Source organism: Brassica napus, chromosome A6 (genome assembly GCF_020379485.1).
Source record: "Brassica napus cultivar Da-Ae chromosome A6, Da-Ae, whole genome shotgun sequence".
NCBI lineage: Eukaryota > Viridiplantae > Streptophyta > Magnoliopsida > Brassicales > Brassicaceae > Brassica > Brassica napus.
This window is the reverse complement of record NC_063439.1, coordinates 3128306-3147828: the sequence shown is the minus strand read 5'-3', so window position 1 is coordinate 3147828 and position 19523 is coordinate 3128306. Positions and strand designations below refer to the sequence as shown.

General features: G+C 32.3%; 4 protein-coding genes across 4 annotated transcripts; all 4 read left to right on the top strand.

The window, feature by feature from the left end:
* The first annotated feature begins 1886 nt into the window (after positions 1-1886).
* Positions 1887-7405, top strand: LOC106351201 (alpha carbonic anhydrase 7). Its single transcript, XM_013791015.3, has 7 exons — positions 1887-2036; positions 2139-2356; positions 2601-2707; positions 4394-4496; positions 4599-4766; positions 4862-4915; positions 5154-7405. Exons 1-7 carry the CDS (start codon positions 1943-1945, stop codon positions 5226-5228), a joined length of 819 nt encoding a protein of 272 aa, XP_013646469.1. The 5' UTR covers positions 1887-1942; the 3' UTR covers positions 5229-7405.
* A 1362-nt stretch (positions 7406-8767) lies between these two features.
* LOC106351202 (alpha carbonic anhydrase 7-like) lies at positions 8768-10469 on the top strand. Its single transcript, XM_013791016.2, has 6 exons — positions 8768-9109; positions 9209-9426; positions 9617-9723; positions 9895-9997; positions 10114-10281; positions 10377-10469. The coding sequence occupies exons 1-6, from the start codon at positions 9016-9018 to the stop codon at positions 10467-10469; spliced, it is 783 nt and encodes a 260-aa protein (XP_013646470.2). The 5' UTR covers positions 8768-9015.
* A 621-nt stretch (positions 10470-11090) lies between these two features.
* LOC106346362 (pentatricopeptide repeat-containing protein At1g08070, chloroplastic) lies at positions 11091-13444 on the top strand. Its single transcript, XM_013785662.3, has one exon. The coding sequence runs from the start codon at positions 11091-11093 to the stop codon at positions 13311-13313; it is 2223 nt and encodes a 740-aa protein (XP_013641116.2). The 3' UTR covers positions 13314-13444.
* Positions 13445-15494: 2050 nt separating this feature from the next.
* Positions 15495-19336, top strand: LOC106351203 (alpha carbonic anhydrase 5-like). The gene is made up of 9 exons (XM_013791018.3): positions 15495-15641; positions 15783-15890; positions 17455-17545; positions 17700-17917; positions 18015-18127; positions 18244-18346; positions 18454-18621; positions 18799-18852; positions 18997-19336. The coding sequence occupies exons 3-9, from the start codon at positions 17458-17460 to the stop codon at positions 19075-19077; spliced, it is 825 nt and encodes a 274-aa protein (XP_013646472.1). The 5' UTR covers positions 15495-15641; positions 15783-15890; positions 17455-17457; the 3' UTR covers positions 19078-19336.
* Positions 19337-19523: the final 187 nt, after the last annotated feature.

Here is a 19523-nt window from a genome sequence, read left to right as displayed (position 1 = left end):
GTTTGATTTCTAGAATTTCATTTTTATTTTGAAGACAACAAATTTGGTCTATGTTCTTGCCATGAGATTCAACAACCAAAATTATACCTCTGTTTTATGATGCCAGAACATACTCTTTCCCGTCGTCTATCGTCCTGATGCAATAAGAAGACTCTTTTCAAAACTTGGTGACGACACAAAGACATGTCAAAGTCATAAAAGTTGGTCTCACTCGTATAATTTGTCTGCTTTTCACCACTTATATTCATATTGTATCATGTGAACTAGCAACGCAACAGTGAGCAGAATGATCATCACTAATTACAATTTTCTCTCAAGATTAATAGAACGAAAACTGGTTATTTTATGTCGTACGTAGTGGAGTAAGTACTATGAGGGCAACGATGAATTCTTATAATGCTTGTTAACCAGACTCTTTTGAAGTTGTTGAATTCTCGAACTTTTTTATTTCAAAAGCTCATTTTGTGCATTTGTCAAATCAAATATAAAAAAGCACAACCTAATATAAAATTCTGGCTTTACAACGTTTATAACTGAAGTACGCTATAGTTTTTCATGCTTAACCGGATAAATTTTTCAAGATGACTGATCAATCAAAATTTGACTTGAAATTTAGTTTGAATAAGGATCAAATGCAAAACATAGAACATAAGGGGATGGTTGAGACGTTGCAACCAGGTTTGGGCTATGAATGTTCACATGAAATTAGATAAACAAAATGAGACGTTACAATTAGGTTTCTGGATGGTACGACCATCAGACTTACAGGAATGAAGGATAATTTCAATATTTACTAGCTTATATTATATGGTAAGGTGAAACGATTATTTGACCTTGCGGAATTCAAATGGTGATCTTCTTTATAATTTTTTTTAAAAGTTGGTGAAATGTTATCTAACCACACTAAATAATTACTTTTTGACTAATGGTCTGAAAAGTTTCAGAAAATGCTCCTCTCATGAAACGATTTGCATGGTTGTAGGCAGGAAAATAACGCGAGACTTCAAGATGTTGTTTTCATGTATTGGTTTTCATCACCTTTTCCTTGGTGGTAGTTCTTCTGTCAATAAAACTTGAATTTGCAGATCAACTTTCAAACAAAGAAAATGTATGAAAGTAAATTATATATTAACTCAGTCTTAAATTTGATAAATATTTTTTGGCAAATGTCATAACTTTATTTGTGTAAATTTTTTTTTCCGTACGTTTTTACCTTCCCCTTCCTTTTTTATAGTTTTTTTCCCTCATATTTTGTTGCTTTCTAAAATTTAGATGTAACTGGGAAAAATCTAGCAAACAAGGAATTATGTTCAATATTTTAATAATTGACGAGAAAGTTTGTATGTCAAAGTTCCTAATTTATTTTCATCGGCACTGATATTTGAGAATGATTTGTCAAACTTTCTGATATCATGATATTGATTAGCAATGAAAATTGTCATTAATACAACAGAAGCATTAAAATTTTCAATAATAGTACTACTACTTATAATTTTCTATTTTGTCTGCTGAATAGATAGGACAGTTAATGATTCAGATGTGAAATTGTTTCTTCATTATACTATTTCAAAAGTAATAAAATGTGTGCCATATCCTTGTAAACTATTGACACATATGAATGAACGCAATAAATCCCACATGTGTTTTTTCTATTTCTTACTGGAAATGGTAACCGATTTGGTGATGAAAATTTGGGTTTGATTCACACCTGGTCTCTGTTCCAATATTAAATATAAACATATTTCCAAAAGAGTCAAAGTTGTCGTCTGGAAGGAAGAGAGCATGGGAAGTCTCGTGGACTAGTAACATATCCGTACAAAATCGTCTGTCTCAAGTCTCTCAACAAGTATATATAGTTGCATGTATTTTCCCTAACACAATACAACTTAAACACTAAAGGTTATTTATCTCTCTTTCCGTCTTCAGCAAGATAGAACAAAAGATGGAGAGCTCATCAGTCCAATGCATCTTCTTTGTGTTCATCATTCTCAACTTCATTTCGCTATCGACTGCTGCTTCAAGTCATGGAGAAGTTGGTACGTAAGCTTTGAGATTTTCTATTTTATTCTATATTTCTATATATCTTCGAAATTAGGTTTATGACAATCTTGAATATATTTTTTATTGGTGATATGTAGAGGATGAACACGAGTTTAACTACAAGAAAAACGACGATAAGGGGCCAGAGAGATGGGGCGAAATTAAACCAGAATGGGAGATGTGTGGAAAAGGAGAGATACAATCTCCTATTGATCTGATGAACGAGAGAGTTAAGATTGTTTCTCATCTTGGACGGCTTATTAGAGACTATGAAGCTTCCAATGCCACTATCAAGAACAGAGGCCATGACATTATGGTATATATTCATAATACCCTGGAGACCTAGCTATTTTCTGTTTTTTTTTTTTTTTTTTTTTTTGATCAGAGCTATTTTCTGTTTAGGCACATACTTTTTCATTGATTTTGTTGAGTTTCTATCCATACACTAGCCAAACACGTAAACATATGTTGAAGCAACTAGCTTTTATGTGTTTCTACTTGTTAATAGTTGTAACCTTTTATAAACCAATTTTTATTATTTTGTTGATATTGTTGGACAGCTAAAATTTGAAGCTGGAGCAGGAAGTATTAAGATCAATGGTTTTCAATACGAACTCCAACAGCTTCACTGGCACTCTCCCTCTGAGCATACGGTCAATGGAAGAAGGTAGCCAATTCATTTTGAGGAAAAGAAAAACATCACACCAAACGTCTTCGAAATATCATCTATACTTTTAAAAAGCAATAATTCTGTAACTCTTAAAGTATAATATACTAGTATTATGCCTGTGCTACGCACATATCAATTCATTATATTAGAAATTATTTGATCATCATCATAATTTTCAATCATAGTGAATATTGGGGGTGATTGGTAGTTGCTGTAGGTGCTGTCCACAGCTCTATTTATTTTCACAGCACCAAATTCAGAGCAATCAAGTTTTAAATTCTTTTTTGAAACTACAGCTCTTAAAATATCCTACAGCTGTACAAGTGCTCTGCAGAGCCAAATATCCAAAGCAATTTTTTAGTGCTTCAATAAAATTCTACAGCAATAAAATCTAAAGCCACAGCAAAAAGTCTACAGATTTTTTTCTACAGCAAAATATTTAAAGCTACAGCCATTACCAATCGGACCCATTATTTAAAATATTATATAAACAGTAACATATCATTTTAGAGGTACATGCATTGAAATAAAGTGGTTGAAAGTATGAAAGAAAAACTTTATATCAATATTTGATGGTTACGTACAGAATAAAAAATACTTAATTTAGTTTAGTGTAACTTTAGATATGATGAATCTAATAATTTACTATTTTAATTTTTATAGTTTAAAATTGACATTTTATGTTGATTTACCTGAAATATTTTTTAAAGCACACATGTAAACAAAATTAATTCACATTACTTATTTTCCACATGTTGATTTACCTGACAATTTTCTTTTTGAATTTATAAGGTTGAAATTTACAGCTTAAGTTTGCATTTTGTAAATTAAAAATTTGTATAGCAATAATTAAGTAAAGTAAATTTACCTTTGGATAAAAAAAATAATCTCCTTGATACGTTCAGCAATAACTCAATTGCAGTTGTGAATACTGGAAAATAATTGATTCAACCAATGAAACATTAGTCAACAAATCAGAAAAAATAGCAAAGAATGGAAAACGTTAAAACCTTTTTTGTCATGTCAAAAGCTTGTGCTTCTTTGATTCACAAATCACAACTGCAATTGAGTTATTGCTGAACGTATGTTCCATTCTATTTCTCTAAACTGTGACCTCCAAGCCCTGTAAATCAAAAGATCGAGAAAGTTTCTAAGTTAGTTATGTTGTAGTGATCTAAAATCAAATCTCTTCAAAGTTATCGTACCAATATCAATTGCATCCCGTAATTCCTCTATATCAATCTAAATCTTGTTGATAATAAGCTTTTAAGTATTAATCTAGATGAATAATTTTAAAAATAAATTGGTGCAGAAAAAAAATATGAAGAAACTCAAGGAAAATTTAAGAGAGATGAAAAGATCTTTCATTCTTTTGTTTGCGTGAGAAGATAGAAAAATTGAGGAAAAAAGAAACAGAGAGTAAATTATATAAAAGAGAAAAATCAAAAACAGTTTGAAATCATGGTCAAGTGACTTTGAACGTGTATAAAGAAAATTGCTAAAAATTAGGAATGTAAGAGATTTTATTTTAAATCAATTGTTTTTTTAAAAAAATTTTCTTTTCCATTTGTCACAATTCTATTAGTCAAGTGACTTGTGCTTTAGTATGTAAGGGATTAATAGAATTTGATATATATGACACTTGGATATATCTAATAGACGAAATATGTAACATGAAAACAGGTTTGCACTAGAGCTGCATATGGTTCACGAAGGCAAGAATGGGAGAATGGCTGTTGTGACTGTCTTGTACAAGATCGGAAGAGCTGATACTTTTATTAGATCGGTACACAAAAACACAAAAAAAAAACTTACTACCTATTATTTATCAATTATTTTTAATTATTATCAATAATAGTATTCATTTATAATTTTTGGTTTGTGCTAGTTGGAGAAGGAACTAGAGGCCATTACTGATCTGGATGACGCAGAGAAACATGTAAGGATGATTGATCCCAAACAAATTAAGATCGGAAGCAGAAAATATTACAGATACATTGGTTCACTTACCACTCCACCTTGTACCCAGAACGTTACTTGGAGTGTCGTTAGAAAGGTAACCTATAATATTTATCCATTTTCAAAACTTCATGTTAATTGTATTGCATGGTTATTGGTTAATAGCAGTGTTTGTTTCCTTAAAAATTTCAGATTAGGACCGTGACAAGAGAACAAGTGAGACTTCTCCGTGTGGCTGTACACGATGTAAGTTTTGTTTTTCCCCCCTCAACATTTCACACTTAACAAACAAAAGCAATGTCGTATTCTTTAAATATATATATCATATAACATCGTTAACTTATGTTCTCACACTGATCTCAATTGCATATTTCACAAGTCAAGATATAAGTCCATAGTGCGTATATATGATAAGATAAGACCATGACGTTTTGTCTGTCCAATTTATTCACCAATTTCCATTATTTTGATTAATATTTAACAGGACTCGCTGACGAATGCCAGACCGGTTCAACCAATCAACAAGCGCGTGGTTCGCTTATACAGACCAAGAGTTTAGTTGATGAAGAAGACACTTTACAAGTTCTTACCAATCTTTAATTCTTCATATATACACAAAATAATGGTTTCACTAGTTACTATACTGTTTTGATGTGTATTTGTTTATCGTCTACGAAAAATAATGACATTATACAATTAATCTTGCTTTTATGATAACGACTACCCAATCGTTGCTAATATGGCCCAAAAAGAAACCAAACATAAGCTAAAATAAAGTTTATAAATAAAAGCCCAATTAGGCCCATTAAGAAGTTTTGGCGGGTAGTTTAAATACCCGTTAGATGTGATAAGAAAGAGTGATGGCGCTCTTTTATCTCTTCCTCTCGTAGTTCCCACCTCTTCCCATTCCACGTTAACATTCGGTATTCCACTCACGAGTTCTCACTTTACCATTATCTTCGTTGTATCGTGATTGACATGTCCGAACCTCGTATGCCATCTATTTGATTCACTAATAGATGCTAAGTTTAGTTGAACCGTCTTCTTGATTCCCATGCACACCTTATAGAGCTCATTTTTAGACCTTTGTGCTTTAACGAGTAGCATGCCATGTTGATCATGCATGGTTAGCTCCTCTTTTCGCAACCTTATATCACATCCTGACGTTATTGCTCGTCCGAGACTATTGCTTCTCAAATTCAGAATAAAATAGACGTTGGTCATCTTCCTTGACTCATCGTTCATATCTATGAAATATATTATTCCTTTTCCTTTTATACCAATGTGTGAGTCATTCCTGAATCTTACTTTTCCCGTAATTGAGCTATCCAATTTAGAAAATATCTCTTGTCTCCTGTCATATGGTTACTCAGGCCGTTATCTAGATACCATGTGTTCTCTACTACAGCGTTTGTTTCGTATTTGTCTGTTAGACAAATTTTCTCGTCAAAATACATCACTTCGTGCATCATAAGCTGATCCGCGTCATGTGTCTCGCTATTGTCATTTTCTTGAACTTCTTGTAGCTTTAGTAGTCGGACAGGACAGTCCGTGGCGTAATGCCCTAATTTGTCACAACGATAGCAAGTTATGTACGGTGCGTCTCTTGTCCAATTATTCCGACCTCGACCAGGTCCTCTGTACAAAGAGCATCCTCTTCATCCTCTGTTTCTGAAATCTCTATTCTAGTCCCTCCATACTCTTAATTATGTTGTCCGGTCTGAGCTTCATTATTTATGTACATAAGTTTGGTTTGATCTTCTTATGGTTCCTCGTCTTCGAATATGCGTTCTTCATATGGTTTTAAACGACCAATAATATCTTCGTAAATTTTAGTATTAAGGTCTAATACTTGCTGGAGAGATGCCACAATATGAATGCATTTCTTGTGAGGGAGGCTCTTAAGGAACTTCTTGACGAGTTTAAATTCTTCGATACTCACTAGACTTTGAAGATATCTCAGATAGCTTACCTCAAAACTCATCAATAATCTCGTTATCCTTCATCTTGAGTCGATCAAACTCATTCATCAGAGTTTGTAACCTTGCTTCTTTGACTCTTTTTGCTCCTACATGCCTTGCTTAATCGCTTCCCATACCTTCTTCACAATATCGAGTTCTCCAACTTGAAGAATAAGAGTTCTGGTATAGATTGAAACAATAAAGCTACAGTCATGTTGTTCTTGTCTCCCTCGGTTGTTTCTTCTCCTTCTATAACCTCCCAAACCTTGTGTACCTTCAATGCAATTTTCATTCTTATGGCCCAAACGGTGTAATTTGTTGAACTCAACATCGAACATTGTATTGAGGACGATCCTCAACTGTTTTTCATCTTCCCAGTCCCAGAAACAATATATCCCATCTCTTCATAAGTCTCTGATACAAAATGTAGAACTCAAAGATCGAAAGTAACTTGAACTTAAAAAATTAATTCTTCTTTATTGCTTTAGAAAACTCATTCAAAAACTAAATCTCTCAAGTCTCTCAATCTCAAAACTCATATCTAATGTCACACTTTGACATCTCCATATATATAAGAATATAAAGTCCTAAACACACTAGACATTATAATGTTTAGATAACTCTTAAACACTTAAGGACTTTCCTATTTCCTAATCCACAACTCAGTAGGAAATAGATAACTTGATCTTCAAGTTATTTCAAGTTTAGCCCAACATGTTCGGTTTGGTTAGTTCGGTTCTATAATATTTCCAACTGAAGTAAACTATAACTAGTTTGGTTTGGATCAGTTTTGGTTTCGTTTGTATTCGGTTCGGTTCGTATTCGGCTTGGTTTGTGTTTCGGTTTGGTTTAATTGGGTTCCCTTAGTTTCATTATTTTAAGAGAAATCATGTTTTTAAACATAAATGTATGGTCATGAAATCATCATGTTGGTGACTATGAAAAAACTAAGCTATGTAAACTAAATCCAATATAAAACACACAAAAGTTCATAAGAACATAATCAAATCAAAATTAACTAAAACAAATAGAAAATTAAACAAATCATTAATAATGCTTCTTAAGAATAAATTACGTAAATTAAATCTAATATAAAGCTGAAACAAAAATCTTATAAAACCACAAAAGTTTATAAGAACACAACAGTTAAAGTAAATAGAATATTAAAAAAGTTAATAGTGACTTTAGTGTTAGGATTTTAATATATTGTTTATTGTTAGTATGTTTAATTCAAATAAAAACAAAAACACATTGGTTTCTTGGTTCGGTTTAACGCGGTTCGGTTTAGTGCAGTTCGGTTTAACGCAGTTCAGTTCGGATCTATTTCGGTTTGATTTGTTCAGGTTGAGAAAATTATAAACCAAACTATTTGATAATAGATTTTGGTTTGGTTTGGATCGATTCCGGTTCGGTTTTCTTGCCTACCCCTACTAAATAAAGAATCATGCTATATGAAATATTAAATATTTATTTGACAAAAAAATGGTAGAGAAAAGGTAATATAAATTCATGAAAATCTATATTAATCTAAAAAAAGTTATGATCAAATTTCATAAGTCAATCTATATAAATTTTCACAATCTACATAACATTTTTAGATCAATCAACTCTTAAAATTCACAAAGTCTATACAAATTCATTTCCTAATAACCCCCTAAGAAGATTCACATAAACATGTGAAGAAAGAACTTTGGAGAATCTTTTTGGGTTCTTTTACTTTTGTGTAATTATTTTTTTTCGAAAAATAAACTAATTAATTATTATTTATAATTTGGAAAGGTTGATATTTATACAAAATGGAATTGATTTTGTAGTAACTAGGTTTCCTTCTCAACTGTATTAATTTGCTCAAGTTACAATAATTTAGCAATCCCTGTTAGTCAAAGTAAATTAGAATCTTCATAACTGCACTTGCCTTATCATAGATAGAAATTTATTTCTCAAAACTACTCTTATTGCACTGTAGAATGTTCAAAATAACACACGTAATTATCATTTAGCATTTGGAAAGTTTGATATTTATACAAAATGGAATCGATTTGGTAATAACTAGTTTCCTTCTCGACTAGATTAATTTGCTCAAGTTAAAATAATTTAGCAATCTCTGTTAGTCAAAGTAAATTATAATCTTCATAACTACAGTACTTACCTTATCACAGATTGAGTTTGAATAGAATTTTACACTGACATTGTCTAAAATGGTTACTTTGCAAATTATTCTTTGATAATTGTGGACTAGTAACATATCCGTACAAAATCGTCTGTCTCAACAAGTATTTATAGTTGCATGTGCTTCTCAACCAAGCTCAATACGTACTACCTTGTCTTACAATTTAAACGCTAAGACCCATTTCTCTTTCCCTCCTCATCAAGACAAAACAAGAGATGGAGACCTCACCAATCCGATGCATCTTCTTTGTGTTTATCATTTTCACCCTCTTTTCGTTTTCGACTGCTGCTACAAGTAATGGAGAAGTTGGTGCGTAAGCTTTTAGATTTTCTAGTTTATTCTATATTTCTATATACTTCTAAATTGATTTTTTTACAATCTTGAATATTTTTTATTGGTGATATGTAGAGGACGAACGCGAGTTTAACTACAAGAAGAACGATGATAAGGGGCCAGAGAGATGGGGCGAAATTAAACCGGAATGGGAGATGTGTGGAAAAGGAGAGTTACAATCTCCCATTGATATGATGAACGAGAGAGTTAAGATTGTTTCTCATCTTGGACGGCTTATTAGAGACTATGAACCTTCCAATGCCACTATCAAGAACAGAGGCCATGACATTATGGTATATTTTTTATAATACCCTGGAGACCTAGCTATTTTTTGTTTATGCACATGCTTTTCATTGATTTTTTTGAGTTTCTATCCACACAACTAGCCAAACACGTAAACCTAGGTTATATGTGTCTCGACTTGTTAATAGTTGTAACCTTACATAAACCAGTTTTTATTATTTTGTTGATATTGTTGAACAGCTAAAATTTGAAGATGGAGCAGGAAGTATTAAGATCAATGGTTTTCAATATGAACTCCAACAGCTTCACTGGCACTCTCCCTCTGAGCATACGGTCAATGGAAGAAGGTAGCCAATTCAGTTTGAGGAAACAAAACATTACACCAAACGACTTGGAAATATCATCTATACTTTTAAAAGCAATAATTCTGTAAATGTTAAAGTATAATATATTAATAGAATTTGATATATATGACACTTGGATATATTTAATATACGAAATCTGCAACATGCAAACAGGTTTGCACTTGAGCTGCATATGGTTCACGAAGGCAAGAATGGGAGAATGGCTGTTGTGACTGTCTTGTACAAGATCGGAAGAGCTGATACTTTTATCAGATCGGTACACAAAATAAAAAACTTACTACCTATTATTTACCAATTATTTTATATATTTTTAATTATTACCAATAGTAGTAGTAATTGTTCTATTTGTTTCTAATTTTTGGGTTGTGCTAGTTGGAGAAGGAATTAGAGGCCATTACTGATCTGGATGACGCAGAGAAACATGTAAGGATGATTGATCCCAAACAAATTAAGATCGGAAGCAGAAAATATTACAGATACATAGGTTCTCTTACCACTCCTCCTTGTACCCAGAACGTAACTTGGAGTGTGGTTAGAAAGGTAACCATTAAAATTTATCCATTTTCAAAACTTCATGTTTATTATATTGCATTGTTATTGGTTAATAGCAGTGCTTGCTTCCTTAAAATTTTCAGATTAGGACCGTGACAAGGGAACAAGTGAGGCTTCTCCGTGTGGCTGTGCACGATGTAAGTTTTGTCTTTTCCTCTCATCATTTAACACTTTAACAACTAAAGTATGTCGTATTCTTGAAATATATTATATAACATCATTAACTTATGTTTAGTCTCATATTGAGATTCTCAATTGCATATTTCTCAAGTCAAGATATAAGTCTTTAGTGCGGCAAATATGTTAAGATAAAAAAAAAAAAATGTTAAGATAAGACAATGATGTTTTGTCGTCGTACATACAATTAATCATATCATTTCCATTATTTTTGATTAATATTTAACAGGACTCCCTGACCAATGCGAGGCCGGTTCAACCAATAAACAAGCGCCTGGTTCACTTATACAGACCAAGAGTTTAGTTGATGAAGACAAATTACAACTTCTTACCAATCTTTAATTCTTCATATAAACACCAAAATAATGGTTTCACTAGTTATTACACTGTTTTGATGAGTATTTGTTTATCGTCTACGAAAATAATGATAAAATATAATTTTTTATTTTTGTTTGTCACAGAATGATATTATATAATTAATCTTGCTTTTATGATAACGACTACCTAATCGTTGCTAATATGGCCCAACAAGAAACCATTGTAATAAAAAGCCCAATAAGGCCCACTAAGAAGTTTTGGCGGGTAGTTTAAATACCCGTTAGATGCGATAAGAAAGAGCAATGGCGCTCTCGTATCCTCTCACAGTCTCTTTGTCTTACCCATTCCACTTCCTTCCTTCTTCCTGTGATCCTCCCTACGACATTCTTCAAACCCACCCTTCTCTTTCCCTCCTCTCCAATTGCAAAACCCACCAATCTCTCCGTGAAACCCACGCTCAGATGATCAAAACGGGGCTCCACAACACCAACTACGCTCTCAGCAAGCTCCTCGAGCTCTGCGTTGTTTCTCCACACTTCGACGGTCTCCCTTACGCGATCTCTGTCTTCGAAACGATTCAGGAGCCGAACCTGTTGATTTGGAACACAATGCTTCGTGGGCACGCGTCGAGTTCGGACCCTGTTTCGGCTCTGGAGCTGTATCTTCGTATGGTTTCGATTGGGCATCTTCCTAACGCCTACACGTTTCCGTTTCTGTTGAAATCTTGCGCAAAGTCGAAGACTTTCGAGGAAGGGAGACAGATCCACGCGCAGGTTTTGAAGCTTGGGTGTGAGCTAGATCGATATGTGCACACTTCTCTGATCTCTATGTATGCGAGAAACGGTAGATTGGAAGATGCACGTAAGGTGTTCGATTCAAGTTCTCAACGAGACGTGGTTTCCTGCACAGCTTTGATCACGGGTTATGCGTCCAGAGGCGATGTTCTAAGCGCACGGAAGGTGTTCGATGAAATGCCTGAGAGAGATGTGGTGTCATGGAATGCAATGATCACAGGGTATGTGGAAAACGGTAGTTATGAAGAAGCGTTAGAGTTGTTTAAAGAGATGATGAGGACGAACGTTAGGCCAGACGAGGGTACATTGGTCAGTGTACTTTCTGCTTGTGCTCAGTCTGGTAGTATTGAATTGGGTCGTGAGATACATACATTGGTTGATGATGATCATGGCTTTGGTTCAAGTCTCAAGATTGTTAACGGTCTCATCGGTTTGTACTCAAAATGTGGTGACGTGGAGATAGCATCTGGTCTGTTCGAGGGGTTGTCGTGCAAGGATGTAGTTTCATGGAATACTTTGATCGGTGGTTACACGCATATGAATCTTTACAAAGAAGCGTTGCTGTTGTTTCAGGAGATGCTGAGATCAGGTGAAAGTCCAAACGATGTGACAATGCTAAGTGTTCTTCCTGCTTGTGCACACCTTGGAGCCATCGATATTGGAAGATGGATTCATGTGTACATCGACAAGAGACTAAAGGGTGTTACAAATGGTTCTGCTCTCCGGACCAGCCTCATCGACATGTATGCCAAATGTGGAGACATAGAGGCAGCACACCAAGTGTTCAATAGCATGCTCAGTAAAAGCTTGTCGTCTTGGAACGCAATGATATTTGGATTTGCGATGCACGGGAGAGCCAATGCAGCGTTTGATCTTTTCTCAAAAATGAGAAATAATGGGTTTGAACCAGACGATATCACCTTTGTTGGTTTGTTGTCTGCTTGTAGCCATTCCGGTTTGTTAGACCTTGGACGCCATATTTTCAAATCAATGACACATGACTACAACATAACCCCTAAACTAGAGCACTACGGGTGCATGATTGACCTTCTAGGCCATTCGGGTCTATTCAAAGAAGCGGAAGAGATGATAAACACGATGTCAATGGAGCCTGATGGAGTGATTTGGTGCTCTCTTCTCAAAGCTTGCAAGATGCATGGGAATCTTGAACTGGCGGAATCATTTGCACAGAAGCTCATGGAGATTGAACCTGAAAACTCAGGTTCTTATGTTCTTCTATCAAACATATACGCCGCAGCGGGAAGATGGGAAGATGTAGCAAGAATACGAGCGGTTCTCAATGGTAAAGGTATGAAGAAAGTTCCTGGTTGCAGCTCCATCGAAATAGACTCTGTGGTCCATGAGTTCATCATTGGGGACAAGCTCCATCTGCAGAGTAGAGAAATCTACCGTATGTTAGAAGAGATGGATGTGCTACTGGAGGAAGCAGGGTTTGTTCCGGATACCTCTGAAGTGTTGCAGGAGATGGAAGAAGAATGGAAAGAAGGAGCATTGAGGCATCACAGCGAGAAGCTAGCTATTGCATTTGGGTTGATCAGTACGAAACCTGGGACTAAGCTTACAGTAGTGAAGAATCTAAGAGTGTGCAGAAATTGTCATGAGGCTACAAAGCTTATATCAAAGATATACAAAAGGGAGATTGTTGCTAGAGACAGAACTCGGTTCCACCATTTCAGGGATGGTGTGTGTTCTTGCTGTGACTACTGGTAAAAGAACACGATAAGTAAATAGAAAAGATGGTAAACTCTAAGAAGATTTACTGATGTAAGCGTATACATGTAAAGAAAGATCTTTGAGGAATCTTTTTGGGTAATTCAACTTTTTGACTTACGCCTTGGTTCTTTTACTTTGTGTATTATTTATTTTTCATGAGATAAACTAATTAGAAAAAAAACTAATTAAAAAAAAATTTAACGTTTGGAAAGTTTGATATTCATACAAAATGGAATTGATTATGTAGTAACTAGTTTCCTTCTCAACTTGATTAATATGGTCAAGTTAAAATAATTTAGCAATCTCTGTTTATCAAAGTCAATTAGAATATTAATCATATTAATCAAGTTGAGAAGGAAACTAGTTACTACATAATCAAATGAAAGTATACTAATGAAAGTATTTTTTCAAAATATATTCGTTTACCAATTCAACATAATTTTGATATGTTTGCAAAAAAAACATAACTCTATTATAAAACAGAAGGAGCAACAGAAAGAGTTTAAATTGAATCTATCTATATATCTATATATACTATTAAAACGAAGATCATTTTTTTGAGGTACTCTTCTTACAAGTATTTACATAGCCATGTCATTGTCTTTTAGATTAAATAAAAAGAATTGGAAAATTATTTGTAACAACCAATCGAAAATTCTAGTTACCAGAAATAAATATATTACCACTTAATTACTTTATCATATTTTGGACAAACAAACACAAACTGAGAGCTTGATCATTCGTCAACAGATTGGTGAAAAGAAGATTTTTATGGGTTTCATTTTAAAATAGCAGCAGCGATGGTTATATATTAATCAATATGATTACAACTTCTAATCTACTAATTTATGGTCCTATTTTTTATATACCATACAAAAATATACAAAAATATATGTTAGACCATTAGTTAGAAACTAAACTAATTATCCCAAATTTTTGCATATATGATATTTTCTAACAAAAACATTATATGCATCTAAACAATAACATTCCTAAGAGAAACCAAATATATTTCCATTATGCAATTATTTTGTTTATCATATTTAGTCTAGATCAAAATTTATATATATTTCAATAACTAATTTTGAAATTAAATAGTATATCCCAATTCTTTTTGAAATTATCATAAAATTATATACATAAAAATGATATTAAATATATATCTTTATAACTTATTTTATATTTTTTTGAGCAAAACTTATTTTATATTTTAAATTTTATTTTAAAAACAAACATATATTCACACGTACGTGCGGATTCAAATCTAGTCTATCTTATTAAAATATAAGTACACTTATAAATTAACTCTTTGTTTTTTAATTTATTTACATCTCAATGCCACTGAAGTTATAAATTTACCTACTTTTTAGTATTTTTTGTCTTTTATAGTTTAATGAATGCATTTTTCTAAAATGAAATAATAAAAAAATTATGTTCTACTTATTTAAGAAATACTTTCTATAATCAAGCTAAATAATAAATTACACTTAATCAATACAAAAATATAACAAAATGTTCATTATACGGACTGGTTATTTTTTATTTTGGTATATTAACTATGTCTAAAAAAACATAGAAAATATTAAGAAATACATAATATAAAACACACAAAATTATAAATAATATATATTCGATTATTTGATCGAATAAATCAAATATAACCATAGACAACATTTTTAGTTTACCTAAATTGTGGATCCATAAAAAAATACATATACACCAACACACGAGTTATATTTTAAAAATATGAGTGTAATAATTGACGGATAAAAAATTAAATAAAATTATTCACTATAAATTATAAAATGTATGGGTTTATAAATATATTAAACAATTATTTAATACATATAAAGTTTATAAATATATATTACCATTTATATAAGATAATTTATAAAAAAATATATATATATATCTGCGCGGATGCACAGATCAAGTTCTAGTATACTATTAAAAGAGAAGATCGTTTTTCAAGGTACTTTTATGTTTTAGAAGTATTTACATAGCCATGTCATTGTCCTTTAAATTAAATAAAAAGAATTGGAAAATTATTTGTAACAACCAATCGAATATTCTATTTACCAGAAATAAATATATTACCACTTAAAATTATTTCATCATATTTTGGACAAACAAACACAAACTGAGAGCTTGATCATTAGTTAACAGATTGGTGCAAGGCAGATTTTTATGGGTTTCATTTTAAAATAGCAGCAATGATGGTTATATATTAACCAATATGATTACAACAATTTCTTTTAAAAAGCCAACGACATGCTTGATGGGATATCTATTGTGCCCTCTTCTGATCTTCCTCAAACAACAGATGTGAGTTTTATTTTTATGAGTTTTGTTTGTGTTCATCTGCTAAGCAGTGTGGGTGGATGATTTTGCTTTTTCTTTGGGTTTAAGTTTGACGGGTTTTAAATAGAAGTTGTACTCATGGTAAATTTTGTATTTTCAAATAAGGTGTTATGGTTGCTGATTATTCACGTGCTATGAGAAGAGACTAATCAATCAAAGCTTTTAGTCAAGTTGAAGGAGAAAACTGATCTCACTATTGAAGCCACCGACTGGGTATATACATCTTTTTTTTTTTTTTTTTTTTTTTTTAGCCCGAACTAAATTTTTCTTTTGATCTTCTGGGTATGGTTTGGCTTTAACATCTATTTTTTCATGTTGGTTTCATTTATTTTTCTTTCTTTCTCTTGCATCAATCTTCCGATTAACCACATGATAGGGAGAGTGTAGTATTGTTTTGCATACCATGTGATTTTTTTAGATAAAATATAATTTTTTTTTAAATCATTAGTATAATTACGCTTTAAAAAAATATGAATTTAATTTACAAGAAATTCTATAAACTTCTTTTGTTTTAAGAAACATCTTACATTAGAATTATATAATAATAATATATGTGAATATCCCATTTTTAATCAAAACAAAAGATTATCGTAGATATTGGAACTTTAGATATTGGATATATCTAATTGCTTTGAATTTTCAATATACAAACACAAATTAACTTACAAAAATCATAATATAAACGAATGCACCATTTTTATTATTTCTTAAAAAGATTTATTTGTATATTGAAAATTTGAACAATATATGGATCTATAATAAAAAAGACTGTTACCCAGTCCCTATTTAGACTCCAAAGATGAACCAAGTTAACAAATATTACAAAAATAAATTATCTATAAAATTATTCCATGATTTGGTTTTATTTATTAAAATATCAATAATTAATTTGAACAATATATCAGGTTTTAAATTGGGATTTTCATTAAATCCGAATCGGATTATATTTAGATCACTTAGTTTATCGGTTTAATTGCGGGTCACCGGGTTTATCATTTAGACCGCGGATCCGGGTCGGGAATGGACACTGAATAAAGCAAAAAAATTACACTTTGGATGATTATTTTTTATATAATTTTTAAATATCGAATAAAAAAATTAATGTATTATCACAAAATATAATTTTTTCAAAATCCAAAAATTTAACACACATACGAAAATAATTTAAATAAATCATGCACACAAGTTTTACAAGTAATAATATCCAATATATAAATAAGGACACTATTGTTTTCAACCAAAATTAATTTCGCGCTTTACAACGCGAGTCAAAATCTAGTTTTATTTTTTAAAACTACTCTTGTTACTCTGTAGAATTTTCTTAACGACACTTACCTGCTCACGATGAGTTTAAATAGAAAATTAAAAATTAAAACTACTCCTATTTGTTTATTCCTAAGCTACTCTTATTAGATTGTAGAATGTAAGAGTATGAATAATTAACACATGTAATAACTAGAAGCTAGTAAAAATTCGACACACGATCTGTTCAACTTGTTTGGTGAATCACACCAAGATTATATATCTCCATAAATGCATGATACTAACACACACAAAGATATCCTACCCCTTTATAGAATTATAAAACTTTTTAAATTACCAAAAACAAAAGAAACATAAAGGAAACTAGAGAAAATGAAGGTGCAGTCAGGAGCAAATAAAGACATTTAAAATCTGATATCTTGACTGACAGAAATAAAAAAGAATAAATTGTTTATCACCATTGTTAATTAATCTTCTTTCAATATTTCACTCCCTGGTTTATACATAACATAAGACAATGAAGAGACCATCAATTGTACGCGTCATTTTCCTTATCGTCATATCTATTACCACTGCCTCGGGTTCACCAGACCATGGAGAAGTTGGTAAGCGCTATTATTAATTAAATCATCTTTAAATGTTTATCAGTATATATAGCTTACCTCGAAAGTTTGGTGTGTTTTTGAGAAATCTTAATCTTACGTTGAACATGACACGAAACACACTGATAAGCACATTCATCTTTCATATGATTCGTAGAGGACGAAACGGAGTTTAACTACGAGAAGGGAGGAGAGAAGGGGCCAGAGAAATGGGGAACACTAAAGCCAGAATGGAAAATGTGTGGAAACGGCACGATGCAGTCACCTATTGATCTTACGGACAAAAGAGTCTTCATTGATCATAATCTTGGACCGTTACGCAGCCATTATTTACCTTCTAATGCCACCATTAAGAACAGAGGCCATGATATCATGGTAATAATCAACTAATATTATATATTTTCCAATATATATTTGTTATATTTTTGATGAGTCATATATACAATAATTTTTATTTTTGTTAATGTGGTAGTTGGAATTTGAAGGAGGGAATGCAGGCATGGGTATAACTATCAATGGTACTGTATATCAACTTCAACAGCTTCATTGGCACTCTCCTTCCGAACACACCATCAACGGCAAAAGGTGTCTCTACTCGTGTACATGTTTATAAACTGTAGTCATATTTATAAGAATGGTTATGTCACTGTTAAAACAAAGTATACATGCAATGATTGAGTAATGTTCATATATATATATAGGTTTGTTCTCGAGCAACACATGCTTCATCAGAGCAAAGATGGACGCTTAGCCGTTGTGGCGTTCTTGTACAGCTTGGGACGACCTGACTCTTTTCTCCTTTCGGTATTGCAGTCTAATTTCCAAACCCCCTTATAGCTAACCTAATAAAACCAGTTGCTTGCTTCTATAGAACTACCGACTTGTATAATAGTTCTATGTTTTTTTTTTAGTTGGAAAAACAATTGAAGAGGATAACTGATGCACATGAGTCCGAGGATTTTGTCAGTTTGATTGATCCTAGAGCAGTCAATTTCAAAACAAAATTCTATTACAGATATTTAGGATCACTTACAACTCCTCCATGTTCTGAAAACGTTACTTGGTCCATTTCTAGAGAGGTAATCACTAGTTTATTTCCTATGTAGTTTTTGTATATAGACCTTATGTGTTTGTTTATTTGTGTATTGCTCACCAAATGCATAATGGTTAATGTGTATTTTAGTGATTAATACACACACAGTTCCTTTATTCTATTTGGTTTAAATGTTTTATAATACAATTGCAAAAAATTTCAGATGAGGACTGTGACATTGAAACAGTTGGACTTGCTTCGCGTGTCTGTACACGATGTGAGTGACTCTAATCTTCTTTCTTTTAAACTAACTGTTAGAAGATGTGACAAAATGTATAAATACATATTGTGATGTGACAGTTATTTGCTTTCATTTCTAAGAAAGATAGTCTAATAATATAACTGTTTGTTTCTGCTGCAGCAATCTAATACGAATGCTAGACCGCTTCAACGGCTAAACGGGCGTCCCGTGAAATTTTACTTACCAGCATGGCATATTTAACCAATCCGAAGTTGTTGTTCACTCTATTTGAGCTTGGTTAAACCTAGTTTCATGTTAATCTCTTAGTTTTATGTACTGATATCCAAAACAGAACACTAAGGCTTTGTGATTTGTAAACTTTGGTTACTTTTATTTTAATGCATCAAATTTAGTCAAAAAAAAAAAGAACACTAAGAAGAAATTGTTTTGAGTTCATTTTAGAGTGAGAGATATCACTCAAAAGTTGAGTATGTAGTTCTTCTTCTTCATTTTTTTTTTCCTAACAATCTTGTAAGCGATACTCTTCTTACAAGCCTCTCGTTTCTTTTTTTTTAACCGCTCAAATATTACCAGTTACCGACACTCGCGTCCTATATTTACTGCACTTCCTTAAAATGGTGATTACGAAAGGGGTAATACTGTATAATCGCTAAGAATATTTAATCGTTAATTACATATGAACCTCG